Raw genomic sequence first — 27,425 nt, forward strand, 5'->3', positions numbered from 1 at the left:
ATCTGCATATGTCGGCTGAAAGGCCTTGTGGAGTGGAGACCCAGAGGGGCCCAGCAGAATGAGCTGAGTTATCAGCCTGTAGTGAGCAAGTGCTTGGTATACAACTGCAGCCAGGCCCACCTTTCCATGCTGAGTCAGTGAAAACACTTTAGAAATCAAATTAGAACAGTTCTGTCAACCATGGGTCCCTGGAAGCACAGCTGCTTTATGAGGAGGGAATGTGAACCTTGTATTCTCTGGCGGCTGAGCAGACGGAGCGGGTGGGCGGCGGGCACCGTTAGAAACTGGTGAAACTTGTTGATGTTTGCTGACGGGGAATGCAGGGGGCCCAGGGCATGGGGACAGGCACGTCAGCTGGGGAACTTCCCCTCAGGCTTTTGGCTGTGGCTGGTGCTTGGTTTTCACACTGCCCCCGGGATGGTCGGGGTTCTCTTGCTGCTGGTGGGAGGCCAGGGCTGGACGCTCTTGGGCCAGCTGCCGGGGAGGACAGTGCCCTGGGTTCAGGGTGGTCAGGGGACAGGGGTGGCTCCTTTGGTCGTCTTATATCCGTATCAGAACTTTCAGCTTTCCCCAACTCTGCCGTGTTATTGCCTGGTTAACAACAACCCTGTGGGGCAGCCCGGGTGGCTCAGCCCAGGGCATGATCCTGGAGACATGGGATTGAGTCCCACGTCGGGCTCCCTGCATGGAGGCTGCTTCTCCCCCTGCCTGTGTCTCTGCCTCTCTCTCTCTCTGTGTCTCTCATGAATAAATAAATAAAATCTTAAAAAAAAAAAATCCCCGTGAAGCTGCCAGAGCAGGCACTATCTCTATTTTCCAGCTGAAGAGACAGGCCTCGAGAAATCAGGAGACTGCTTGCCTGAGGACACCCAGCCACTTCCCACAGAGAGAAGACTAAATCCCACCGAGAGGAGACCAGACCCTACATTCTAGCGTGCTCCCCAGGCCAAATGGACGCGGAGTCACTAAAAGCACTAGGGACCCTTTTATGCAGTAGCCACAGGGTGCAGGTTTGTCTCGGCCCCAGAGGGTGATGTTATCACTTGGGTGCCATTCCCCTTCGGTTACCCAGCTCTCCTGTCCTGTAACTGTCCCGCCAGGGATAGGCGAGGCCCTGCAGGGCTCCTGAGGAGAAAAGGGGTCTTCTGGCCATCAGGAAAGCCTGTTCTGTCAGCTGACTCCCCCAGACCCAGAGGCCATTGGTTGCTGTGAGATGCTCTGGTGGTTCCACCTCAGTCTCTGGGCATGAATAGGAGGTATTCTTCTCTCTAGTAAACACAGCTCCACATGCTCTCTGCAAGCTCCCTGGTGATTACTAGCATCTATTTTTAATTCATAAGCCTCCCCCACTACCCACACCCCTTGCCATTGTTTGGAACTCACCAGCTGGCTTTCGGACCAGAGCGGCCCTGGCGGGGGTTGAGTTACTGGAACAGCCTGGAGGCAGCTCTAGTTCCTCAGCTGTCATGGAGAGGCTCACCCAGCCCCCACCCGAAGAGAGCAGGGGACCTGGCGCCCTGAGGACGCAGGGGTGCAGGAGAGGGACAGTTGGGACTGAGTCCTAGGAAGCAGCTCAGCCTTGCTGACATCCTTTGGCTGTCACTTGTTTCCTCCAGATCCAGTGACTGTTTGAGACATCGTGCCTTAAATGATTTCCCCATAAAAGCAAAAACAAGTGCCAATGTCTGCCCCACCTCCTGCTTTCTACTATTTGTAGAGCACGGGGAAAGGTAGCTACTCTCTCTGCCTGACAGCTATAAAGCGGAAAAAAATGGTCACGAATTGTCGGTGCACTGGAGCAGTGGCAGGTGCATAGAGAACACAGGTGACATCTAGGTTTCATCTGTGCGTCAGGCAGCCTTAACTTCTGGGAATCCTGGGTCCCGGGGGCTGCGGCAAGAACCACTGAGTGCAGGTGCAATGCAGTTGGGCCACCTGGATCCCCAGTATATGACTTCTCCCCCTGTCACCCTCTCCCACTCATCTTTCTCTCTCTCTCCCTTCCCCCTCCTCTTTCCTTCTCTCCCTCTCTCTCTGTCTCTTTTTGCTGAGCAGCAGTTCCTAGAAAATGTGTACTCTAAGAGAAACCTAATAACTCTTCCTGTCCTGCCTTCATTTCCTGCTGCCAGCCTTTCAGGGAGTGGATTAGCCCCTGCAAGGGTCAGAGACTTTTATTTCCTTTTCCTCATTTCTTCCACATCTGATTTGGTCAATACTTCCCTCTTGGCCTTATTCAAAACTTGTCCCCAGCTGTTGCCGCAGCTCCCACACCTCTTCTGGGCTTGTGCAAGGTACACCCGGCTGGAGGGTCTTGGCAGAGGAATAGTGCAGGAAGGCGGGGTTTGTGGCCAGCTCTGCCAGGAATGGCGCCTGACCTTGCTCTGGTTGCCCTTCCCCTTCTGTGTGGTATGGGTGGTGCCCTCTGAGGACACAGGGAGCTATGCCGTGGGAGCCTGGAGCTCCCAGGAGAGGTCAAGGAGCTGTAGGAGACCAGTATGGAGGTGCTCAGTGGCAGGACTTCTGCTGAACCAGGGCAGTCAGGGTGGGAGAGGGCCAGGTGCACACCACCAGGTGCAGAGGGTGGAGATATCACGTCATGACTGGATATTTCCTGTGGCCTTAGGGAGGTCTTATCTCCAAGGCTCCAGACGGGGAAACCCGTTCATCCATTCATCTGCTCATTACCTAAACCAGAGCAGCCTCTGGGCATCCTGTTCCTCAGTGTACTCCTCCACCAGTCTTAGTCGACAACAAGATTTCTCCTCTGCCCTGGCATGAGTAAGCACCCCTGTTTACTCCAAGGGATGGCAAGTGAGGGGTCACCCTCAGCCCTAGGCTCTTGCCTGAGAGTCTGCTGGGTCAGAGGGGGGCGGGGCTGCTCTGCTGAGAGATGTTTGCAAACCATGGCCCCTGCACAGCTAGGGGAGGCCAGATCATTCATCTGTGGGGCCTCCTCATATGTCTGAGCTTGTAGGCCAGGGCACCCAGGAGGCCAGAGGGCCGTGCTCCAGGGTCCAGTGGGGTCGCTCGGCCCTTCCACACAAATGCATCCATCTTCAGAGCCATGTGCCACTCTGCATGCTCAGTCATTCAGGTCCACACTCAGGTCTGTGCCAGCCTGAACTCACACCCGTTTGCGGGAGAGGACAACCACCCGATCCCATCCTCCCCTCTTCCCTTTTCTTCCTCTCTGCATGGAAAGGCTCCTCAGGTGGAGGGAGAACCAGAGGCAACCAGCCCTAACAACCTCAGAAAAGACTCCTGAGGCTGCCCATGCCGCCAGCTGTTTGCCAGGCCAATGCAGGGCACCTCTGGGATTTGCCATGAACCTTTGTTCCTTGTCTTGGTGATTAAAAGACCCTATTTGCCAGGGTCCTTCGGGACCCTCATAGCAGTATATGTTGTGGTACCTGGCGAATCAAGAAATTCTTCTTTTAGTGTGTGTTCCTCCTGTTCAGGTGAAACCTCTTGCCTTTTAAGGTCTTCTCCAATCAGGAGAGGGGCTAAAAGGTGGGAACTCTGCTCCTTACCTAAAGCTCTGACCCCAGAGCTCATGAGCAACAGCCTTCTCTTTTAGAATAGGATTGTGGGCTTGCTTAGTTGTCCCAGGAGGCACTGACTTCTAGAATTAGCCTTTATTCATCTTTTTCCCACGACTGACTGACTTTCTTTCTTTCTTTCTTTCTTTCTTTCTTTCTTTCTTTCTTTCTTTCTTTCTTTCTTTCTTTCTTTCTTTCTTTTTAAAACATTTTATTTATTTATTTGAGAGACAGAATATGAAAGAGAGAGAACAAGCAGGAGGGAGGTGTAGAGGGAGAAGCAGACTCCCTGATGAGCAGGCAGTTGATGCAGGACTTGATCCCAGAACCCTGGGATTATGACCTGAGCTGAAGGCAGACGATTAACCGATTGAGCCACCCAGGAGCCTCATGAATTTCCAGATGGAAAGTTCCCACTGTTTTCCAGATCAGCCCTGGCTTCTGGAAGTAGTGAATTCCAGGGGTGGGTGGTGAAGGGAGATCACGTCCAAGTTACCTAACAAGACCCAGTGTCTTGCACTTTCAACCCTCTTGTGTCTTAGCTCGGGTGAAACACTTGTGGGAGACCTTGTATCTGCAGCCCCTAGGGACTGAGTGGATGCCAGCCCAGACACAGGGGGGAAACTCCATTCAGGTCCCCACCTTCCTCCCTTGGGATCCTTAGCCCCCTGAGATGCACCCCAGTGGAAGGTGTGCTCAAGATTTGGGTGTCAGCCCTACGCCAGAGCCCCTAACAGCAGCAACAGGAGCTCTCTGTCATCCTGTTCCAGACTGCGAGGAGCCAGCCCTGGTGATGTGGGCTTGGGTCATGGGAGCTGGCACAGGTCTCCCCAACCACTGCTGCACCTTCCTCCCTGGATCCACCACATCCCTGAGATGTGAAACGCGACCCCTGTCCCCTCTGGTGCCAGATGAGGCAATGGAAATGTAGTATCGTTAACCTGATCACCTCCTCTGCCTCTTTTGTCTTCTCCTGGCCTGTCTGGGCTTTCTCTGTTTCTACCCCGCAGGGCAGAGGGCTCCGAAACAGAAGAAGTGAATAAACACACCCTACTGCATTCCGTCTAGACTCCAGGAACCAAGGGCTCCCCTGCCCTGCAGTGTGGGGGCTGGAGGCAATGAGTGAAGTTTTGGGGAACAGTAGCCTTGTCCAACCTTCCTCTGTCTCTCTGATGGATATTGGGATGTCCGACTGTTCTTGGCACCCCCCAGCCCGTTTGCTGCATCCTCCAGAGTCTGACTCTCATGCCTCTGCTTCTTTTGTCCTCTTGGACGTTCACCCCAGTCTGCATTTGGGAAGTTCTCACTGCATCCTTTCCCACCTCTCCAGAGAGCCCACTGCTGGGACCCCAGAGCTGGGCTAGTATCCATAACTAGTGAATAATTCAGCAGAAGCTCAGTCAGATCCAAAGTGATACCATGACCTCCTTTGGGTGGCTGGAAAGGTGAACCCTGCCCTGGAAAGACAAGTGCTCTGTAATATTAACTTCATTATATAAGGTTTCTTTACTGCCTGAGTAGGCAGCTTCAGACCCAAATATGATCTGGGCCCCATGCCCGTGTACTGACTTCTCAGGGGCTCGATGGCACGGTGGGCACACCCCTAGGACTTGCCGGTCGTGTCCCTTTGAGCCTTGCTGGCTCAGGCACTCAGTTGAACAGCATGCCGCAGCTTGCAGAGTGCTATCACATCCATTTCTCATTTAATCAGGGCAGCTCACGGAAAGTGAGGAGCCCTGGAGTCAGCAGGATAGCCCAAACGTTCTCCCTTTTCATCCTGTGCTTTTAGAAAGGAATCATTCTAGATTTTTCTTGGCAAATAGTGTGGGGTTGGGGGTGCTCTGCTTCCTAAAAACTGTCCAAAAAGGAAATGGTACTTCTTCTCTGGGTCACTTTCTCCTGGAACTGTCCGCAGTATCCCTACCACCAAGGCAATAGGGTGGCTATGAAATGGTCATCTTTTTCTACCCACCTGACACCAATTTTGATTTTTCCCTTTTTTCTTTTAAGATTTTATTTATTCATGAGAGACACAGAGAGAGAGGCAGAGACATAGGCAGAGGGAGAAGCAGGCTCCCCTTGGGGAACCCCATGCAAGTGGGACTTGATCCCAGGACCCTGTGATCATGTCCTGAGCCAAAGGCAGATGCTCAACTGCTGAGCCACCCAGGCAGGTGTCCCCAATTTTGATTTTTCTAAAAATGACCAGAATGAATGGTTCTCTCCACTGCTTGGCACCTGGCTCATGACTGTGCCTATGGAAGGCTTCCTGTAGGAGGTGTCCACAGCATCAGCTGGGCAAAGGAGCAGGAAGTGGCAGAGATGGCCTCCTCCCTCCTTGGAAGCAGCTGAAACGTGGCCTGGTGTGTGCATGCTGTTCACCCTCCAGTCTTCCTCACTCTGGCCTTTGCTTCCTGCTTTTCATGCTCTTGGGGACAAGCCTGTTCACCCGCTCCTAGGAAACCTCCCCACCTTGGTTGCTGTAGTTCATCCTGAAGGCTAGGAATCTTCCTGCCCTCCTGCCTTTCAGTGGGGGAGGGGGGAGGGAAGCAGGGCTCTTTGGCAACATGATTTCTAAGTAAATTCACCTTCTAGTGGGGTCAACAAGCCAGTGTTAGTGGAGGGACTCTGAATGCTGACCCCTTCCCCAAGCCCCATTTCTCAGAGGTGAGCAGTAGAGAAGGGGCAGCCGCCCACAGAGGGATCCTAACTGGGAGATTTTCACAGTGCACCTGGAGCCTGAGATTTTGAAGGCCTCACCTTCTATTCTGAGCTACTAAATTTAGCTGTCCTGAGTTCCTAAAGCGATGGCTTCTCAGGTTTCCTGTCCTTCAAAATATGTGGTTTGTGCTTTTTTTTTTTTCCCCAAGAGAAAGAAGAGTAACTAGGAAGACAAAAGGGGAGGGGGCAAAGGAACCATAACAAGGACAAAGAAAGAAACAAGAAAAATATGGTTCCTAGAGAAAGAAGGGGCCTGGCTTAAGAATTCTGAGGTGAGTGTAAATCCAGGGGAGTGTAGCTACGGAGAAGCTGGGGCCCTGCTGGCCCTATGCAGGAGTGGGGCTTCCATCCAGTGTCCCCTCCTAGGACAGTGGCAGCCCATCTGTCACCCCAGACTCAGGCTACCTGGGAAAGTAGAGCAAGTACCACCAGAGACACCTGCCCCAGCCCAGCTGCCTGCACCCATGAGTGAGTGGGAGCCACAGGGCTACCCTGCCTGAGCTGACTTGGGACCTGTGTCTCTGCCAGCCAGGGAAGCGGGAAGCAGCGGCGGCCGTGGGGGAGCAGGGCAGCAGGCCACCAGGACTTAGCAGCAAGTACGCGTGGTGGCATTCACTCAGCAGCCACCTTCTCTCTGCAGAAGGAGGCTGCTGTGTGGCTTGTGTCCTTTCCACGTGCAGTACTTGAGTGTCCACTGTAGCCCTTCCACATCCACCTGCCGCTATCCACTTGGCTTCAGATGGCAGCTGCTGTTCTGGCTCTCTGTCCCAGGCCTGGTCTCCCGAGCACCGTGTGGAGCGACTGTGGTGTGTGTATGCGTGTGCATGGACATACACATGTGGCAAGGGAGCCTCAGTGCGAGTCATCTTGTTCGGTAACACCTACGTGTCAGACGTGTTCCCATCATATCCTCACTATAGCCCGGGGAGCTCATGATCATATGTACCATTCTGCAGCCAGGAAAACTGAGGCTTGGCTATGGAGAGTGTCCAGGGCTGGGTGCTCCTGCCTCCTGATGGTACCACTCTTGTTCCCGAGGGCCTCCTCTGCCAGACTGCCATGAGGAAGGGCCCGTGGAGGCCACAGAGCTAGTGGGCAGAAGGGTGAGGGTTTATGGCAGGCCTCGGGCTCCAGGCCCTCTGCTGTGCCCCGGAAAGGCTTGGCCATCCCTTACGGAGCCCAGCCTTGGTGAGTGTTCCTGTGATGCATTCCCCTTCATCCAGGCCTTCCCAGGCTCCCCTGCTCTTCACATGTGCCTCCCACTGCATTTGGGGACACAGAGCCTCAGGGCCCATGGAGACTTGACCAAGGTCCCATGGCAGGTACGGAACTCAGACACAAATCCAGGGCTCCCATCACCTTTCCTACCACAGCACGACTCCCTGGGCTCTGGCCTCCCCACCCCCAGGGCAGGAAGTCCTGTGTCCTTGGCAGGTCAGGGAGCATTTCATATGTAAAGACAAGATGAGACTCCAGAGGAAAAGGGATCTCTCCTCCTCTGGCTTTCCTGGCAGACCTACCCCTGGTTTCTATTTGTTTCTTCTCTTGGTTCACCCCTGAGCTCTACCCCTTTTTCCTGCTGGTCAGTTTGTGCTAATGGGTGGGTTGTCCGTGGAGCAGAGGAGCTGAACCCTCCCATTGGGGAGACACCGGAAGCCTGTATATGGTGACCTCTGGGTCATTTTGGTGGTGCAATGTGGCTTTTCAACCTCTTTCTGGTGCTTTAGAGCCTTTGTGATCCTGGGCAGTCCAGGGAGTGAGACCCCCTGAGAAGGACCCAGAGCTTAGCTGACTCAGCCTCTTCCCCACCTCTGTCTCCTGCTGCCACAGCCTCCTTTTGTTCTGCTTGTAAGGAAAGGTGGAAGAGTTTAGCTTGGTGGAGCCTGGAAAGGAGGGAGGCAAAGGAGAGATTTTTTTTTTTTTTTTTTTTTTTAGGAGAGATTTTTTTTTAATTGTTTCATTTATTCAATGAACATTTTTTGAAGTATTTTAGGCATTATGCTGAATTTGACTTGACCTATAATATAAAAAAATGAGGCCTTTAAAATTACGGCTTTTTAAATTTTTTGTAGATGTTTTCCAACCAAAATTTCTGAAGTAGCTAGAACACTATCGTAGATGTTTTCCAACCAAAATTTCTGAAGTAGCTAGAACACTATTGCAGGGGCACCTGGCTGGCTTGGTGGAGCGTGCAACTCTTGATCTTGGGGTTATGACTCTGAGCCCCTTGTTGGGTATAGAGAGGACTTAAAAATAAAATCTTGGGACGTCCTGGGTGGCTCAGCGGTTTAGCACCTGCCTTCGGCCCAGGGCACGATCCTGGCATCCCAGGATCGAGCCCCACGTTGGGCTCTCTGCGTGGAGCCTGCTTCTCCCTCTGCTTGTGTCTCTGCCTCTCTCTCCATGTCTCTCATGAACAAATAAATAAAATCCTAAAAAAACAAAACCTTTACAGTGAAAAATACTGAAAAAAAAATCAGTAAGAGCTGCTATGGATTTAGAAAAAGGTAAAGTCTTTTTTTTTTTTTTTTTTTTAAGGTAAAGTCTTTTGACAATAATTTAGAAGTAGCCGAAATGTTATTATCTAACCTGCATTGAGACTGAGTGCAAAAACATTTTGGTCCCGATATGCTTTACCTTTTTATGCTTTAGATATTATTTTGTAGGATTGTCATTAGTTCTGGGAGGGGAGGCATGTCTTAGTATGAAAAGATCGGGCTGTGTCTGTGGACGGAGCTGCAATAGATGGACTCTTTCTTTTCTCTTTCTCTCTTTCTCTCTTTCTCTTCTTTCTTTCTTTTTTTTTCTTTTTTTCTTTCTTTCTTTCTTTCTTTTTAAGGTTTTATTTATTTATTCCTGAGAGACACACACACACAGACAGGCAGAGACATTGGCAGAGGGAGAAGCAGACTCCATGGGAGGAGCCCGATGTGGGACTCGATCCTGGATTCCGGGATCACGACCTGAGTCAAAGGCAGATGCTCAACCACTGAGTCACCCAGGCATCCCTGATAGACTGTTTCTGTGGCAGCTCAATGAGATAGGCCATTTGGTCATTCTAAATATTGAGGGAGGGTCAGTGTTTATGCCAAAGTTATGCTTTATGCCAAAGCATAAAGAGTTATGCTTTATGCCAAAGCATAAAGTAAAAATCAAGTACATTAGGAGAGAGATCATTTGCAGGTGTTGGAGCTGCTGGAAGTATTCCCTGACCCTCATATCCCTGACTGCATGTGTCTGAGCTGGCCCCCACAATTGGGACCTGTTGAAGTGCTTTTGCTAGGTTCCTTTGGTCACAAACTCCAAGTCATCGGCCACCATTAGTGTTTGTAAGGTTTCCATGAGCGCAGGGTGTGGGGACTCCTGCTTTTGGTATTTTGGGCTGCATGCCCTGGCGTTGGGCCCCAGAGATAGCCCTGGGCCCTTCTTATCTCTTTGCACCTTCTTGGGACCACCCTAACCACGTGTGAACCCTCAGTATTTAAGCCCTGAGTCCCTCGCCTGGCTCAAGTAGGTGCAAGATCGGGTCTCTGGTGATTCTGCTTCGGAAGCCTCCCAGGAGAGACCCAGCCTGGCCCTGAACCCTCCTGGGCATCCCATTCCCCTGCACCCGGCTTGCTCTCCTCAACTGTGGCCCTCTGGCCCCCTCTACTGGCCACTCACAGGATTTCCTGCTGGGATTGTCCAGATGAAGTCCAAGGAGGAAAGAACTGCTGTGAGTTTGCCATCTGTTTGATCTTGGGTGTTTTTGCCTGGGCCATGCTGAGGGGGATGGGCGTGGGGCAGGGAGGAGAGCAGGGAATGGGGAGCAGAAGCCCGTGGAGAAGTAGTTGTGGTGGTGTCCGAGCAGAAAGTAGATTTGTGGAAGAATATCTGAGGGCAGAGGAGGGTCCCCCGCCACCCGCCGGGTTAGGCTAGCTGAGTTCTGACTCCCCAGGGAGTGCTTGGATAGGGAGGGTGCCTTGGGTGATGGTGCCGTAAGTCGGTGAGCAGGGCAGCAGGGAGAGAGGTATGGGCTTCAGGCTGAGCTGGCTGTTAGGATCTGGTAAGAAGTACCCTCCAGACTCCAACCGTTTTGGCTTTCAAGACCTCTCCATCCTGGAAGCCTGGCTGGGAGCCCTACTTCCATTAGGAGGTGAAGAAGGGGAGTCCATGGGACTGTGGCTCTGTGAGAAGGGCTTCTGCTGGTGGGAGGGGATGAGCTGAGTACCCAGCCAGCTGGGTGAGTGGTGCAGGTACATGTGTCCCCATGTGCTGCACCCCCATACACACTGGAGCTGGAGTTGCTGCCCATCACACCTGGGTGTCCTCACAGACACTGAACTCACAGGGGCAACAGCTGGACATGGGGAGAGACAGAGCAGGGTGGGGGAGGGGCAACTCATCTGAGCTGGGTCTACTCAGTGATCCTGCCTGTCTCCTCCCAGATGGGAAGGAGCAGCCCGTGAGCCCCAGGGAGGGGAAATCTCCCAGAGCAATCCGCCCCTAATCCCCAGGCTGGTCTCAGGCTGGAGATGGCGGCTGCAGAGCCTGGGAGCTTGGGCACACCTGCTCGCAGACCCCGGCTTCCCTTGGCAAGCCCAGTGCTGCCCAGGGACTGTGACCCTGGCGGCCTGGCCCAGCCCGTGGAAAGCTGGAGCCTCAGAGGTCCTGGCACCCTGTCACCAGCACGGCTTTGGGAAACGGTATCCACACAGGTGAGGCCACTGGTGGGCGGGAGGAGAGAAGTTCACTGGGCAGGGCTGGGAGAAAGCCAGGCGGCTTGGGCTTGCCCTCTGGTTTCCCAAGGTGTGGCCCCCTGTCTCTGTTCCGGAGAAGTCTCTGTGGACAGGAGCAGGGAGCAGGGAGGGAAACACCAGGCCTCCAGGCTTAGGCTGAGGAGTGTCGCAGGAGGGCCCCTGGGATTAGGTCAGGAAGTCCGGTGCAGGAACGTGGGTGAACCCTGGCACAGATGCCTCTGGAAACCAGTGGCCATGTGTCACTTCTCTTGGAGCCAGAGGAGCTTCTGTCTACATAGAAACATTGACAGGCAGAAGGGGCATGAAGGTCAGGTGAGCACTGACCCCAGGTGGACAGTAGAGAGTTCAGAAGGAACAAGGTGCTGGGTGCCTGGAGCTTTTGGAGAATTTGCAGGATGGAGAACGGAGGAGGCTCCAAGGCTGGAGGGTAGCTCTGGGCCCACCCAGGAACCCATGGATGTGAGGAGGCATAGGAGTGTGCAGGACATTTGTGTGGGAAAGGGTATTTTTGTCAGCAGGGCAGGGGATGAATAGCTGAGGGGAATGGATGGATTTGGCCAGAACCATTGGCTGGGCCTGTCAGAAGGGATGAAAAGTGGAGGGCTAGGGGACGATAGAGGGAAGAGGGTAAGCCTGAGGGCCAGGTGGGAGGGAGGACCTGCCTGCTGCAGGCAGAGGCCTAGAGGAACCTCCACCCCAGGGTTCAGCTGCCTCGAGATTGCATGTGCTGCCTGAAAGGATGAGGAGTGCATTTCCCTGTCTGTGCTCCACACCTCGAATCCCTTGTTGCAGCATGCAATTCCTTGTAAAGCCTCTGAGGCCATGCCAGGGGGGAAGGGGCACTGTGAGAAGAGCCGGGGGCCCTCGGGCTCCTGCCCCTTGAGTTCCCCTTGTGGTAGCTGGGGCCTTGCTGGAGGAGTCTTTTACCCCGCTGTACCCCAGTGAACAGACCTGGGTATACACCGCCCCACGTGTACTCCAGTAAGTGCCTCGGCATTTGCCTCCCTGCCTCTGGAGAAAAGCCGCTTAGGCTCCCAGGCACCAGTGGGACCGCTGGGTGGGCCAGTACCTCCCCCCTCTGGCCCCCCCAGCCTTTCCCGCATGGGGGCAGGGGGTGCATGGGTCAGCTGTGATGGTGTGTCCAGAGCTGAGACTGAGCAAGACTCAGACTTGCCCTCACTTCCCCACCAGGAAGAGAAAGAGCCAGCAGCCCCACAGGCTGTGCCTGCTGGTTTGGGAGAATTGGGGTAGCCCCTGACTCCAGGACCAGCGGTTGGGATCATCTCTCCAGCTCTGGCTGGAATATCAGGCTGGTGTGGGAAATGTCAGGTTCCCTCCCTCTCAGCTTCCCCATAAGGTCAAACTTCCTCTGTAGGCAGAAGGATTGGAGGCCGGCCATCAATGTTCCTTTCCACCCTGGCCCTGGCTTGCCTCCCTTTCCCTCTGGGGACTCGTAGCGAAGTGATCCTGAGTGTTCTCCATCCCGAGAGGGGTGCTCAAATCAGAGTCACTGGGGTCAGAAGTCAGCAGATGGAAGCATCTCTACTGAGTCACGCGGACCCCACAGCCCCATCACGCTTGGCTCCGGGGCTCTTAGCCACTGGAAGCCCAGGCTGCTCAGGAGCAGCATCCTGCATGGATCTCTACCTGCTTGGCCAGACCCACAGACCCTCTTGTTCCCACCCTGGGAGGGAGCCTGAAGGCTGCCCTGCTCTTCTGAAGGGGAGCATAGAAGCTCCAGGGCTCTTCTTTTCCTCCCTCCCTTCTTGGTCTAAGAGTGACCTTAGTGTTGGCTTTTCGATCCCTGAGCAGAGAGCTAAGACAAAGTCCTCATCTTCTGTGTCAGCCTACCCTGGGGACCTGAACGGTAGTACTTGTAAATCCAGGAAGGGGCTCTTGTCCCCTGGGGAAGGAAGTCAGGCTGGGAGCCCTCTGCAGGCCCGCGGGAGCACAGGTCTGGAGCACACAACTCCTTCCTTGTAAGTGGGGCTTGTTGGTGTGGTTCACCCTAAAAAACGCTTCATGTATTTATTCCATTGCTGAGGAAAGAGAAGCACAATCCACATTTCACAGTAGCTGGTACCTCTCCTCCCTGCACAGTTTCATGCGAGCCTGGATGCTTTCTGCCCGTTTCATGAACCGTGTGCTCCTGGCCTCAGGGATCCAGACAGCTGGGCTGCTTGGTGTGCAAGAGAGAGCCGTTGTCCCATGTCCAGACCCAGGTTAACAGAGGACATGAGCTCAGGCCTGGGAGGCCCGCAGGAGCCGGGGGCCTGGGAGCTCCTGTAATCTGGCAACGTGCCTAATCCGGCTTCATTCATAACTGCCAGAAGGGGGCAGGGAGGAGAGTCTGAGGCTCCGTGAGGCCACGCGGAGGGGGAGCTCTCAGGTTCAGGCAGCAAGGGAGAGGAAGAGAGAAAGTTGGACCCTGGACACTTTAGACAACATCCCATCTCTGGCTCTTCTAGAACATTCACCAGGACTTCTTGGACCTCAGTCACTGTTTAGAACGAGGTCTGTGACCTCAGCCCTGGCTGGTAGGGACTGTGAGCGGGGAGCATGACATGCCTTCCCTGGGAGGGAATGGCATCATGGAAGGAAGCACAGCTCTCCCTCCAGCGTTCTCCTCTTGTAAGAACTTGCCTGGTCCATGCACAGAGGTTAATCTTGGGGCAGGCACTTCAGGAGAGGGGGCTGGAGAAGCCACAAACTCCAGGTGTGTTGCTGGATGCTGGGCATGGGCAGAGGGCTGGGTGGCCTGGGCCGAGTGAAGCTCTGTGATGGTTCTGAGAGAGGAGCAGTGGTGCCTTTGCAGCCCACTTGCTGCTGTGCTCTAGCTGAACCCAGGGAGTTCCCGCCCACTAGGGACCAGGGGTTGAGTGATCCGTCCCCGTCCCAGGACAGGAGGTTGGGAGTGAGAAAGAGCGTTTACTCTGTTGGAAATGAGGGATCCCTGGGTGGCGCAGCGGTTTAGCGCCTGCCTTTGGCTCAGGGCGCGATCCTGGAGACCCGGGATCGAATCCCACGTCGGGCTCCCGGTGCATGGAGCCTGCTTCTCCTTCTGCCTATGTCTCTGCCTCTCTCTCTCTCTCTCTCTCTCTCTGTGACTATCGTAAATTAAAAAAAAAAAAAGGAAAAAAAAAAAATGAGAGGGTAAGATGGAGGACCCAGACACCCTTTCACAGACCCACCCTGCGACAGCACCTTAGTTGGAGCTGTGGCCAGAGCTGGCAGTTGGAGGACCCCTCACCTTCCACATCCAGGTTTTACAATCTACCCCCTCTGTCTAGTTCCAGAAGATCGTCATCACCCCCAAAGGAAACCCAGATCCGTTTATCAGCCACTCCCCACTCCTCCCCCACCCCCAGCCCCTGGCCACCCCTAATCTGCCTTCTGTCTCTATGGATATAACCATTCTGGACATTTCATATCAATGGAGTCTTTCAGAAAGTGACCATTTGCACCTGGCTTCTTTTGCTTAGTGTGATACTCTCAGAGTTCATCCACACTGTAGTATGTAACCGTTGTACTTCGTTGCTTTCGTGATCAAATGATACTCCACTGTATGGATATACCAGTGTTGTTGGCCTGTTCATTGGCTAATAGACATCTGAGTTGTGTCCACCCTTCAGCTATTGTGAGAAGTGCTACTACGAGCATCTGTATATAAGCACTTGTTGGAACACTCATTTTTTTTTTTGAGATTTTTATTTATTCATGAGAGAGAGAGAGAGACACAGGCAGATGGAGAAGCAGGCTCCAAAAAAAAAAAAAAAAAAAAAAAGAAGCAGGCTCCATGCAGGGAGCCCGACGTGGGACTCGATCCCGGGTCTCCGGGATCAGGCCCTGGGCTGAAGGCGGCGCTAAACCGCTGAGCCACCCAGGCTGCCCTGGCACACTCATTTAAAAAAATTTTTACGTGTTTATGTTTTTTGAGATTTATTTATTTTAGAGAGAGAGTGTGTGAGTAGGGGGCAGGGACAGAGGCAGAGGGAGAGAGAGAGTCTCCAGTAGACTCTCAGAGTCTGATTTTATCCTCCTGACAACCCTTGGAGGGAGGTGGGGTTACCTCCCTTTTTCAGATGAGAAGAGGGAGTCCCAGAAAACTTAGTGACCTACCCAAGGGCACATAGCTTGGGAGGGATGGAGCTAGGGTCTAAATCCATGTCTGACTCCAAATTTGGTGCTCTTTCCATCACCCTGCATAGGCCCTCTGCCCTGTCTCTGTGCTGTTCTTTTTATTTTTGGTTGAAGTGTAATGATCGCACAGTGTTGTATTAGTTTCAGGTGTATAAAGTAATGATTCAACTCTATACATGATTCAGTGCTCATCATGATACGTGTACTCTTTGTCCCCTTCACCTGTGTCCCCCATTCCCTTCCACCCTCCTCCTCTGGCAACCACAAGTCTGTTCTCTGTGTTTAGGAGTCTGTGTTTTTGTTTGTCTCTTTTTTGCTTTATTTGTTTTGTTTCTTAAATTCCACGTGTGAGTGAAATCATATAGTACCTGTCTTTTTTTTTTTTTTAAGATTTTATTTATTTATTCATGAGAGACAGAGAGAGAGAGAGAGGCAGAGACACAAGCAGAGGGAGAAGCAGGCTCCATGCAGGAAGCCCGACGTGGGACTTGATCCCAGGTCTCCAGGATCATGCCCTGGGCAGAAGACGGCGCCAAACCGCTGAGCCACCAAGGCTGCCCCATACAGTACCTGTCTTTCTCTGACTGACTGACTTCTCCTGGCATTATACTCTCTAGATCCATCCGTGGCATTGCAAATGGCAAGGTTTCACTCTTCTTTTTTTTTTTTTTTTTAAAGATTTTATTTATTTATTTATTCATGAGAGACACAGAGACAGAGGCAGAGACAGAGGCAGAGGGAGAAGCAGGCTCCCTACAAAAGGCCAATGTGGGACTCGATCCCAGGACCCCAGGATCACGCCCTGAGCCAAAGGCAGACACTCAACCACTGAGCCACCCAGACGCCAAAGGTTTCATTCTTCTTTATGGCTGAGCAATATTCCATTGTGTACATAAACCGCTGCTTCTTCATCCATCCGTTGGTCCGTGGACACTGGGGCTGCTTTCATCCTTGGCTATTGTAAATAATCCTGCAATCTTATTGCTTTTCTTTGTGCTTTGTGTTTTGTGTGTGTGTGCTTTTTTTCCCCCCCAAATCTGTTTCTCCTCTTCTGCTTTTTCCATCCATCATACTTTTTCATCTTATGCTTGACTTTTCTTCCTTTCTTAAAGTATTCTTCCTCTTTATATACTTCTGCCTGCTGTCAGTCACCTCCTTTATTTTCTGTCCCTTAATAACGGTCTCTGTCCAGTCCTGAAAGGGCCCTCCTACTGTCGGGGGGATGGGGAGCATGGAGAACTCTCCACCTTCCTCCACCTCCAACATGTGCCTTCCTCCGTGGAGGAGGAGGGAGAGTGGAGGTGTTCTGTGACTGGGGGTGCCCAACAGGATCTAGGTGTGATCGATGCCAGTGGAGTGGCAGGAAGGAGCTGGTGTCCTGCTATGGGACCCTCAGGCTCGAGTCTGGGTCCCAGGACAGGGAAAAAGGGCAGATGAGGGGGCCAGGACCCCAGTCTCGGGCCACTCCAGCCGCCCATCAGGCCCCAGTGCATTTTCCCAGGAATGTCTGTTCTCCTCCCATTCATGGGTATTTCATAGCCGGCTTCCACTCTGCCTTCCCATTTGTAAGCTAGACACACTCTAAATCACGGGAGGAGACACACCAAGCTGCCAGAGGAAAGCCAAGATAGGGGGAGAGTTGCTATTTTATACACCCTCGGAGTCCTAAAGCACTTCTACTTTTCATGGCATCCCTTGTCTCATTAGCTCCTCCCACACCCCTCCCAGTCCTTGCAACAGATGTCTCTGTACAGAGACAGCAAACTGCCTAGCTCCAAGCATCAAGCCAGCTTTCAGCCAGACCCAAAAATTCACTTTTTGGACGTTTTGTCTCCCACAAAGAAGGCAAAAGAGAATTGAGCCTCTTTAGAAGCACAGTGGCCTTAAAAGAGGACCAGATTATTTAATCTTAAAAGTCTGGGCACCTGGGGGGCTCAGTCAGTTGAGTGTCTGACTCTTAATTTCAGCTCAGGTCATGATCATAGGGTCGTGGGATCAAGCCCTGTGTTGGGCTCTGTGCTGAGCACGGAGCCTGCTTAAGATTCTCTCTGCCCCTCCCTCTCCCCCCACCCCCCACTGCTCGCTTACAAGTGCTCTCCTCTCAAAAAAAGTCACGTGTTCCTAGAGAATTTAATTTTTTGTTCAATATCTATGCTGTGGTATCAATATTGAGTGAATTGGTTGGTATAATCTCTTAATTAAAATTCATTTCCCACCCTCCCCACCCCAAATTGTGCTGCCTAGATCCAGACAGCATTTGTAAGTGCGTTCTGTATGTCCCTCTGTCCCTGGGCTAAGTGCTTGCTAGACATCATGTGTAATCCTCACAAAGACCTGAGAGTATCTCCCCATTTCTCAGGTGGGGATACTGAGAGTCAGGGCAATGGAGAGATAGGCTGTCTTGTCATCACTACAGGAATAGCACAGGATAAAGGGGTTTAGGGCAGCCTGGGTGGCCAGCGGTTTAGCGCCGCCTTTAGCCCAGTGCATGATCCTGGAGACCCGGGATCGAGTCCCATGTCAGGCTCCCTGCATGGAGCCTGCTTCTCCCTCAACCTATGTTGTGTCTCTGCCTCTCTCTCTGCATCTCTCATGAATAAATAAATAAAATCTTAAAAAAAAAAAAAAAGAAAGGGGTTTAAATAAGTCAAACTAGTGTGACAGACTTCGGGACAGTTTATTTATTTATTCATTCATTCATTCATTTATTTATTCATTCATTCATTCATGAGAGACACACAGAAAGAGGCAGAGACACAGGCAGAAGGAGTAGCAGGCTCCATGCAGGGAGCACATTGGGGGACTCAATCCCAGGACCCCAGGATCATGCCCTGAGCTGAAGGCAGATGCTCAGCCGCTGAGCAACCCAGACGTCCCAGGACAGACCATCTAAAGTAGACTGTGGAATTGGCTCCTCTGGTATACAACGTCAGAAAATTGGAGGAGCCAGATCCTGAAGGTATGAGCGCCTAGAGGGAGGGCCAGGGGACACCAAGGGAGACCCAGGGCAGACGTGCGGGGAGAGATTGGAGAAGGGATTGGCGTTGTCCCCAGTATCCCCAGAGGAGCTGTGACTTGAAAAGGCCCCAGAGGAAGCCCACAGAGGAGCACCGTCCCCTGGCTCCTGGCTTTGGCAGGGCTTCTGTTCTCAGTAGTGTTTTCCAATAACTGCACCTCGGCAGAAGCGGAGTCCAGTGACTTCTGCCTGTAATTGGCACAGGCTGCTTCCGGTTCCGGTGTGTGTGATCGGGCTCTTTCTTTGTGTTGAACCCCTTCCCCCACACATACCTCATCCCGCCCCCCACACACCGAGAGCGAATGATCCGACCGGCCGTACTGGGGTGTGCTGTGTGTAAAAATACATGGGGTTGAGCCATTTCCTGCTGCTTCCGTTCTTGCATGGCGATAAGACACTGGGGACCCAGCTGCGGACAGAGAGCTCCTCAGCAGCTCAGGGGGAGCCGGCTGTGGGACAGCTGGACTCGGGCCCACCCGCTTTCATCTGACCCCCGTTTCCCATCTTTCCTATCTCCTGCGACCTCTCTTTCCTTTCTCCCCACCAGCCCCATCCTTTCTCAGCCTCTCTTCTCTGTACCACCCTGATGTACTTGGGACGCCTGCTTACTGGTGTGCAAAGGGACTATCCTCTCCTTCCTGCACACTTGCCCCCTCTGAGCTGGGCCCTGGTACCCTCAGGCCCCCCAGACTAGTCCCTGCTTCCTCGGGCCCTGGTCAGCAGGGCTGGTGGGGGCGTGCTCTTCTCCTGCATCTGGGAGACCAGGCAGGGCCGGGTGCCCCCACCATCATGAAGCGGAAGAGATTGCCAACAACTGGAGACAGCTGGAAGGTGATGGACGGGCTGGGTGGGGTGTCAGCAGAGGCAGGTGACCTGCTGAACTGCATTAGGGAAGCCGGGGTGGGGAGGGTGGCGAGGCTTCCTGCGCCTGCATGGGGCTAAAGTATGGGCTTCAGAGGGAGAGGCCTGCTCAAGGCAGGAGGCTTTTGGAGAGGTTGAGTCCAGAGGGACAACTTGTCTCATCCCTAAGAAATCAATCTCATGACTCCATTGAAGCCTCGGATCGGCTCGGTCCGTGTGATGGAGCATCAAGAGTTCTGGGCCAGAGGTTCCATTTTTCATAGCTGTATGTCCCTGAGCAACTATTTGAACTCTCTGGGCCGAAGGAGGGATAGATCTACCTTGACTGCATTTCAGGGGTGTTGTGAGGATTTAGGTAGATCACAGACGTGAGGGCCCTTCGAGATGGCACCTGTAGGGGCACCCGGCCGGCTCCGTTGTTGGAGCATGGAACTCTTGATCTCAGAACTGTGCGTTCGAGCCCCACGTTGGGTGTAGAGATTACTTAGAAATAAAATCTTGCTTTTTAAAAAAAGGTACTCGTAAAAGGAATCCTATGGTGGTAGTGGTTGTTATTTTGGACTCTTGCCTTGAAGCTTCCTATTCATCCTGCACTGTCTTCCAGGCAGAGAAACCAAGTCCAGGGGTGTCCACGGACACATGAGAGAATCCTGCTGTGTTCCCTCCCGTGGTTTCATGTTTGAACCATGCCTGCCTTCTTCCCCAGGTCGACAAGGGAGACCTCGGAGCCCTGAGCCTCCCCGGAGGCCCTAGCCACGGTGACACTGATGGTCCCATCAGCCTGGATGTGCCAGATGGGGCCCCAGACCCCCAGCGGACCAAGGCTGCCATTGACCACCTGCACCAGAAGATCCTGAAGATCACCGAGCAGATCAAGATCGAGCAGGAGGCGAGGGACGACAACGTGGCCGAGTACCTGAAGCTGGCCAACAATGCGGACAAGCAGCAGGTGTCACGCATCAAGCAAGTGTTCGAGAAGAAGAACCAGAAGTCAGCCCAGACCATTGCGCAGCTGCATAAGAAGCTGGAGCACTACCGCCGGCGGCTGAAGGAGATTGAGCAGAATGGGCCCTCGCGGCAGCCCAAGGACGTGCTGCGGGACATGCAGCAGGGGCTGAAGGACGTGGGTGCCAACGTGCGTGCGGGCATCAGTGGCTTTGGGGGTGGCGTGGTGGAGGGTGTCAAGGGCAGCCTCTCGGGCCTCTCGCAGGCCACCCACACCGCCGTGGTGTCCAAGCCCCGGGAGTTTGCCAGCCTCATCCGCAACAAGTTTGGCAGCGCCGACAACATCGCCCACTTGAAGGACCCTCTGGAAGACGGGCCCCCTGAGGAGGCGGCACGGGCGCTGAGTGGCAGCGCCACCCTCGTGTCCAGCCCCAAGTACGGCAGCGACGACGAGTGCTCCAGCGCCAGCGCCAGCTCGGCCGGGGCGGGCAGCAACTCCGGCGCTGGACCAGCTGGGGCGCTCGGAAGCCCCAAGTCCAGCGCACTGTACGGGGCCCCCGGAAACCTGGACGCTCTGCTAGAGGAGCTGCGCGAGATCAAGGAGGGGCAGTCCCACCTGGAGGACTCAATGGAGGACCTGAAGGCTCAGCTGCAGCGGGACTACACCTACATGACCCAGTGCCTGCAGGAGGAACGCTACAGGTAGGCCCACCCTCAGCCACGCTGCTGCCCCGCCAGCCCGGCCTGAGGCCATGGCACCCTGGTCAGACTCTGGGCTGCGGAAGCACAGGGACGTGCACGCAGAAGGGCCTGAGGCTGCTGGACAGAGCCAGGGGAGGCCCCAGGACGCCTGCCTCCAGGCTGGTAGGAGCAACTGGAAGATAGGGTTGTGGGACCTGCTTATGCAGAGAAGGTGCGGCCTGTCTCAGGAGCTTCCAGCATCCCTCCTTGATGGTTATGGGCTCCGTGTACAGCAGGGGAAACTGAGGCAGGAACCAGCTATGTGGCCTCTCATCTGGAAAGACTAAAGAGCACAGACTCTGGAGCCAAGTACCTGGGTTCAAACCCTGACTCTATTTTTTTCCTTTAAGATTTTGTTTATTTATTTGAGAGAGAGAAGAGAGAGAGAGAGAGAGAGAGAGCACATGAGCAGGGGGAGGGGCAGAGGCAGAGAGAGGTCCTGGGCTCAAACCCAGAACCCTGGGATCATGACCTGACCAAATGCAAGTGCTTAACTGGCTAAGCCACACCAGTTGTGTCTCTCCACCACCCACCCACCCACTCCTAGCTCTACTATTTATGTTGAGCAAAGTAGTTAATGCTCCCCACACTTGGTCTCCTTGTCTATACACTGGAAATAACACGAATCCTTCCTCCTAGGGTTAATGAGGGCTAAATGAGTCCAAATCTGTAACATCAAAGTATATAAACTGCTGGCACAGTCCGTTCACACATTGGACTGAAGCTGGAGTCTCTGGTCCCTCCTTCCCCTCTGCCCCCTCCGCCCTTTTGCTGGATGCCTCTCACGTGGGATTTGGCATTTGCTCTCTGGGATTCTTGGCGATCTTTTCCCTAATTAGCACTTTTCCTTTTTCTTCCTTATATACATGAAGAAGGTTTGGGAACTTAAGGGGACACCCTGCCTGTAAACTAACTACCCCGTGTAAGAGATGTTGTGCCTGCACAATAGGAATCGTGTCTCTGTATCACCATATCCCTGGTGCCCAGGAGAGCATCTCAGTCCAGGGCTCAGAGGCTCACGTTGAAGTCCCTGAATCCCTGACTCCTCCATTCATGAGCTGTGTGATCTTAGGCGGGTTCCTTAACCTCTCGCTGTCTCAGTCTTCTCTGGGATGACACTAGGATTTACCTCGTGGAGTTGAGGGTGGTAAAGATCTCCGAGATGATGTGGGTGGAGTCTTGGCACAGTGCCAGCACAGAGGCAGGGCTGTGTATATAGTAACTTTTGTTGTCCTTGCTGTTAAAACTGGCATGGGGCAGAACACGTGTGTTGGGCGGGTTGAGAAATGAAGTTGATTCTGGGGAGAGAAGGGAGGTGAGGGGGCCAAGACTGGTGCCACTCCTTGCCCCCTGCCAGGTATGAGAGGCTAGAGGAGCAGCTCAATGACCTGACCGAGCTTCACCAGAATGAGATGACCAACCTGAAGCAGGAGCTGGCCAGCATGGAGGAGAAGGTGGCCTATCAGTCCTACGAGAGGGCACGGGACATCCAGGTATGACCAGAGACCAACCCTGGGGGGTGCCCAGACATGCTGAGAGAGCTGGCTGCAGCCGGAGACCAAGGGCTTTACCCAGTGGGGCCGATGGACACAGGCTGGGTGGATGGTCTGCGGATGGAGAGGACGCGCGGGGCAGGGCGGAGAGTGGAGCAAGGTGGGCCCAGGCTGGCTTTGTGCGAGCCTTTGCACAGAGCTCTTTGACGGCAGCCTTGCCAGTGAATCGTTGGGATTTCCAGGGCCTAGACTGCCCAGAAAGGAAGCTCCCGGGATTGGGCCAGTTGTGCCCCATCTCCTTGTGCACACCACACACACCCCTCGCCACTCTGATTTCCTGCCGTCCCCCAAATAGTTGTAATTAGAGGACTGGCCCCAGCCACAGCTCATCCACCTGTCCCTGCCTGACCTTTGTCAGGGGCCCCCTGTGCACTGTCACCTTCTCTGGGGGGCAGGTAGGGACGGCCTGGGGGGGCCGGCCCACCCTGAGCTCCTGCTTGCCCACCCCTGCAGGAGGCTGTGGAGTCCTGCCTGACCCGGGTCACCAAGCTGGAGCTGCAGCAGCAGCAGCAGCAGGTGGTACAGCTAGAAGGTGTGGAGAATGCCAACGCGCGGGCCCTGCTGGGCAAGTTCATCAACGTGATCCTGGCGCTCATGGCCGTGCTGCTGGTGTTCGTGTCCACCATCGCCAACTTCATCACGCCCCTCATGAAGACGCGCCTGCGCATCACCAGCACCGCCCTCCTGGTCCTCGTCCTCTTCCTCCTCTGGAAGCACTGGGACTCCCTCACCTACCTCCTGGAGCACGTGCTGCTGCCCAGCTGAGCGGCCAGCCCACCCCTGCCCCGCGTTCTCCCTGGCCCCGAGGTGGCTATGCTTCTCCAGGAGGGACCCTGGGATTCCCAAGTCCCTTGGACTTCTTCATGTGTCTGGTTTGGCCTCTTGCCCAAACTGTCCATTCCAGCGGCTCCTGCCCCCTTCTCTGTTGCTTCTGTCTGACGCCTTCTCCCTGCTGGCCTGAGGGGAGCTTCAAGTGCAGCCCTGCCTGGAGACAGTGGGGACATCTGTGGCCAAACGGAGCAGAGAAGGACACTGGGATGAGCTGTTCTGATTACTTCCAGTCACACAAGGACTTCTCCCAGCTGACTCAGGATGCGGCAAGTCAGGAAAGCCAGTAGGAATAGGCGCAGGAGAGGGCCCTGCCCCAGCCCTCGACCCTTCTAGGGAAGAGCCCAACCTGGAAGCTCTACAGTTCCCTCCTGCGGAGAGGGTCAGGGTGAAGTCAGAGGGCAGCGGTGGGGGCAAGGCTCTGCTGGCCTCAGAGAATGCCAGGGGCAGAGGGTAGGCCCCCCCACCAGCCTCCAGGCACCTGCTCAGTCCATCCCTCCTTCCAGAGCTGGTTTGAGGTTCACTTCTGGGCTGGGCCTTTCCCAGGATACGAAGGATGCAGGCTCTGGAGGCCAGGTGGGGTGTGGCTTTTTGGACTTGTGTTTTCCCTGTGATTCTTTCTGCCTGTCACTGGATCTGCTCTTTTCAGGGAAACAGGCCCCAGGGGCCCCTGAGCCTCAGCCTAAGCCCTTAGGCCTCTGGGAGCATGTTGGATTCTATTTATTTATTTATTTGTTCCTTTGTACCTGATCCCCACTGAGCTCCAGGGAGAGGGCCTGCCCCCATCCTCTCCCGGAAGCCAGGGCTTATTCTTGGCTGTCCGGCACTTCCATACCATTTCGCCTCTGGATAATCCTGGCTGGGGGAAACGGGGCAAAGCCACCCAGCCCCACACTCCCAAAGCAGCCCCTCAACCAGGATGGGAGGAGCGTAGCCTCTCTTTTATACATCTATTTATTTTGTATGTGTGTATTTGTGTGGAGGAAGTTGTTTGTTGCTTTATTTTTTTAAGGCTCTGGAGTGTTGTGTATGGTTTCTCTTCACATCCCAGCCTTCTTCCCACGGGCACTTCCAAGAACAGAGGGCATTTCTCGCAGAATGAAAGAGAAATCCCCTAGAGCGGTGAATGGTCGTGCCTGTCAGCCATGGTGGACCTTCCTGAAAAATAAATATCCTCTAAATTTTCAAAGCATCCTGTCTAGTGTTGGTTGATGGGGTCATCTCCGTGGAAACCACCGGGTCTCTCCTTGCATCCAGGGATTCTGGGTAACAGACTGGGCCTCCCCTGTTGGCCTGAGGCCACCTTCTTCCAGGATCCCACACTAAACAAACCATCATGCACTCTTCCCGTCCTGCTTTGTGCAGACAAAGCTGTGGCCTCTGTGATAGGGAAGTGAGATGATGCCACCCTGTCCAGCCACCAGAGCACTTTCCAGGGGGAGGGGATTGGGAGAGAGATGCCAGAAGCTTCAAGACCAGCAGCTGGAAGCCAGGACAGCAGCAGGCAGGCCCGGTGTGGCCACGAGAGGGCAGCAGAGTCCATACTCCCCCAGTTCTCAGGGTTCAGTCCCAAGAGGAGCGTCTGCTGGAGTTGCCTGGACCTTATCAGCCCCAGCACAGATCACTAGCTCACCAGGAGCCAGGAGCCTCAGTGAGGCCCTCGATCTACCCGCTGTGGCTGCAACTCCCCACCCTGGCAATTACAGGCACTCACAGAAGGCCCTGGCTTCCCAGCAGGAGCCCTGTAGGACCTTGAGGGGGGGGGGGTGTGGGGGTGCCTCCTGACTGTTCCTAGTGAGAGGAGGAGGGACTCACTCCTGAGTCCTGGCCCATAATCACACCTGTGGCCAATTTCCTATTCCCTCTCTGGCCTCAGTTCCCACATCTGTAATGGGAGATGGATGCGGCAGCTGCTCATTTCAAAGGGCTCTGACATTCTGTGGTTCTGTGGGTCTGAGAAGTCACAAATTGCAGCTGTATTTGTGGCCTTGGGCTCCAGGGGGCCCTGGGAGTCAGGGACCACTCTGCACCTGGATCAGAGAGAGTGCCATGCTGGCGCCTCCAGGAGAGGAGCACTTAATTCATCCTCCCCCTCTGGAACCCTATAGGAGTTTCAGCAGGTGACCTTACAGGGCCACCCAACACTTGAGCAATGCTGGGCCCCCGCACCCCCCTTCTCTTCAACCACACACACACACACACACACACACACACACACACACCTCCCTTGGGGGCCGCATTCCTGGGCCCCAGGTGGGGGGTAGCTGCTCCAGGCTTCAGACATTTCCCACATTCCTCCCCAAGGTCAGGTGCCTTCCCTGCTTGGCTCTTAAATGTCACTGCCAGTCCCAGTCCACACTGAAAGGGAGGAGGGAGGAACGAGGGAGGGCAGGGGTCATTCTCAGCTGATAACTAAAGCTGCGAGTGACAAGTCCAAGAAATGACAGATCAGCCCCAGCCACAGAGTCATCTGCAGAAAGGATGGAACTGTCCAGGCCTCGTTTTGACGAGGGAGGCATCCAGTGAAGCCCTGCTCTACCCTGACTGGGCGTTGGGTTTCGTTCCTCTGATGGCCACCAACACTTCCTTGTTTGTGTCTGAGCCTCTCCTCCCTCCGTAAAAAGGGAAGGGGACCATTGCTCCCACTCCAGCCCTGGCTCGTCCCACCTCGGGCTCCCAGGGTGGCCTACTCTGCAGGGGACCGGCCTCCTCCAGACTGCAGGACCCCAGGGGCAGGCTGTGTCCCAGGGCCTTTTTATTCTGGAGGCCTTTCCCCCAAGTCTTAAGGCCGAAGCCAGCCCTAGTCCCAAAGGGTCAGGCCCCAGCTTGAGAGAGGACGGGATGAGGCCTGCTTGGCCAAGGCCAGCTGCCGCCAACACCCCGGGCCACTAAGTGTATGAGTACATGGGGCTCTCCCCACGGGCCAGGTGTGGGCTCAGGAACCAGCATCAAGACACCCAGGTTTGAGAGGAGACTCACCCTCCCTGGATATAAGATTGTGGGCCTCAGTTTCCTCATCTGAAATGTGATGATGTTTGTGCTACAAAGTGGTAGGACTTTCCTGAGGCTCAGAAGAGATGTCGGATGTGAGTGTCTGCCCCAGGCCACCCCCAGATCTCTCCCAGGGGAGATACTTGTAAGGCTGCTGCTGGGCCATTGGGCTCTGGAAGAGACTCAGGGGAGGGCTCTGACCTCCTTGTAGGCAGCACTGGGCAGGGCTTGAAAAAGTGGCTGGCCATGACCCCTCAGCCTGAGTTATAGCCACCCTCCAAATGCAAATGGCAGGAGGAAGCTCACCTGGCCCACTGTGCTGGGATGGCACTTGGGGAGGGAGGGGAGGCTGGGACTTGCCCCAGCACATCCAGACCTGCAGGCAAGACCTGAGTCAGCCAGAAGGGCAGTCCAGGTTGGTGACGGCAGCATTGCCTCCCACACTCAGCTCCTCCCAGGAGTGACTCTCCCTCCCCCGGCAACCCATCCCTGCCTTTGATTCTGCTCTCCTGAGGCCAACTGTCCAGATGAGGCATCCTGGACCACGGGGGTGCTGGACAGGCCACCTCCACTGAGCCTTGGCCTCTAGGCAGCCACTCACCAAGTCGGCTCTGCTTCCAAAAGCACCCAGAGGAGGGATCCCTGGGTGGCTCAGTGGTTGGGTGTCTGCCTTCAGCTCGGGGTGTGATCCTGGAGTCCCAGGATCGAGTCCCACATTGGGCTCCCTGCATGGAGCCTGCTTCTCCCTCTGCCTGTATCTCTCTCTCTCTCTCTCTCTGCATGTCTCTCACGAATAAATAAAATCTTAAAAAAAAAAAAACAACACCCAGAGGAGCCTCCACAAAGTGCTTGGGCCCTGCTGCCCAACCACCTTCCAGCTAGAGACTCTTTGGTTGCCTTTCTTTGGTTGTTCTTGTAGCAATTTCAGCTCATGGGCAACGAGCCTGAAGTAAATGCTTTAGAAAGATCTGGGTCTCTTTGGCTGGTCTGGGAGCTTTGTTCTCTGGTCTCTTGCAGGGAGGCTGAGTTGGCTGGTACCACCCTCCTGGGTCCCCAGCTCTGTGTAAAAAACCACCCACTTGACCTGGAGTTGGATCCTCTCACCCATTTTCTAGTTGAGGTCAGCCCCAAGTGCCCAGACATGGGGTGGAGGTGAGGAAGGAGAGGGTTTCCCATGAAACTGGGCATTAAATGAACTCATGCAAGAGAGTCACCAACACAGACCTGTTATGTGTCTCCAACTGGAAATTCCTCCTCATCTTCTCAGCCAGGTGGGGCCAGGTTGGGCTGAGAACTGGAAGATCTGAGAAATGCAACATGGTCGCTTAGGAGAAAGGGGAATCCCATTCCT

The 27,425-nt window shown here is 54.3% G+C and overlaps 1 protein-coding gene across 5 annotated transcripts in view; it reads left to right on the forward strand.

Moving 5' to 3' along the window:
- Positions 1-24,275, forward strand: part of TMCC2 (transmembrane and coiled-coil domain family 2) — a 41,152-nt gene extending 16,877 nt beyond the window's left edge. For 3 of the 5 annotated variants that reach the window (XM_038586015.1, XM_038586017.1, XM_038586018.1), the window contains exons 3-5: positions 19,723-20,663; positions 22,060-22,195; positions 22,709-24,275. In XM_038586015.1, the coding sequence (XP_038441943.1) occupies positions 19,723-20,663; positions 22,060-22,195; positions 22,709-23,020 (1,389 nt within the window). In that variant the 3' untranslated portion in view covers positions 23,021-24,275. Of the gene's footprint in view, positions 1-9,778; positions 9,976-18,530; positions 18,987-19,722; positions 20,664-22,059; positions 22,196-22,708 lie in introns of those variants that run through there. The other 2 variants (XM_038586020.1, XM_038586019.1) reach the window with 2 other exon arrangements.
- The last annotated feature ends 3,150 nt before the right edge of the window (positions 24,276-27,425 follow it).

Source organism: Canis lupus, chromosome 38, assembly GCF_011100685.1.
Source record: "Canis lupus familiaris isolate Mischka breed German Shepherd chromosome 38, alternate assembly UU_Cfam_GSD_1.0, whole genome shotgun sequence".
In the NCBI taxonomy this organism is placed as follows: Eukaryota; Metazoa; Chordata; class Mammalia; order Carnivora; family Canidae; genus Canis; species Canis lupus.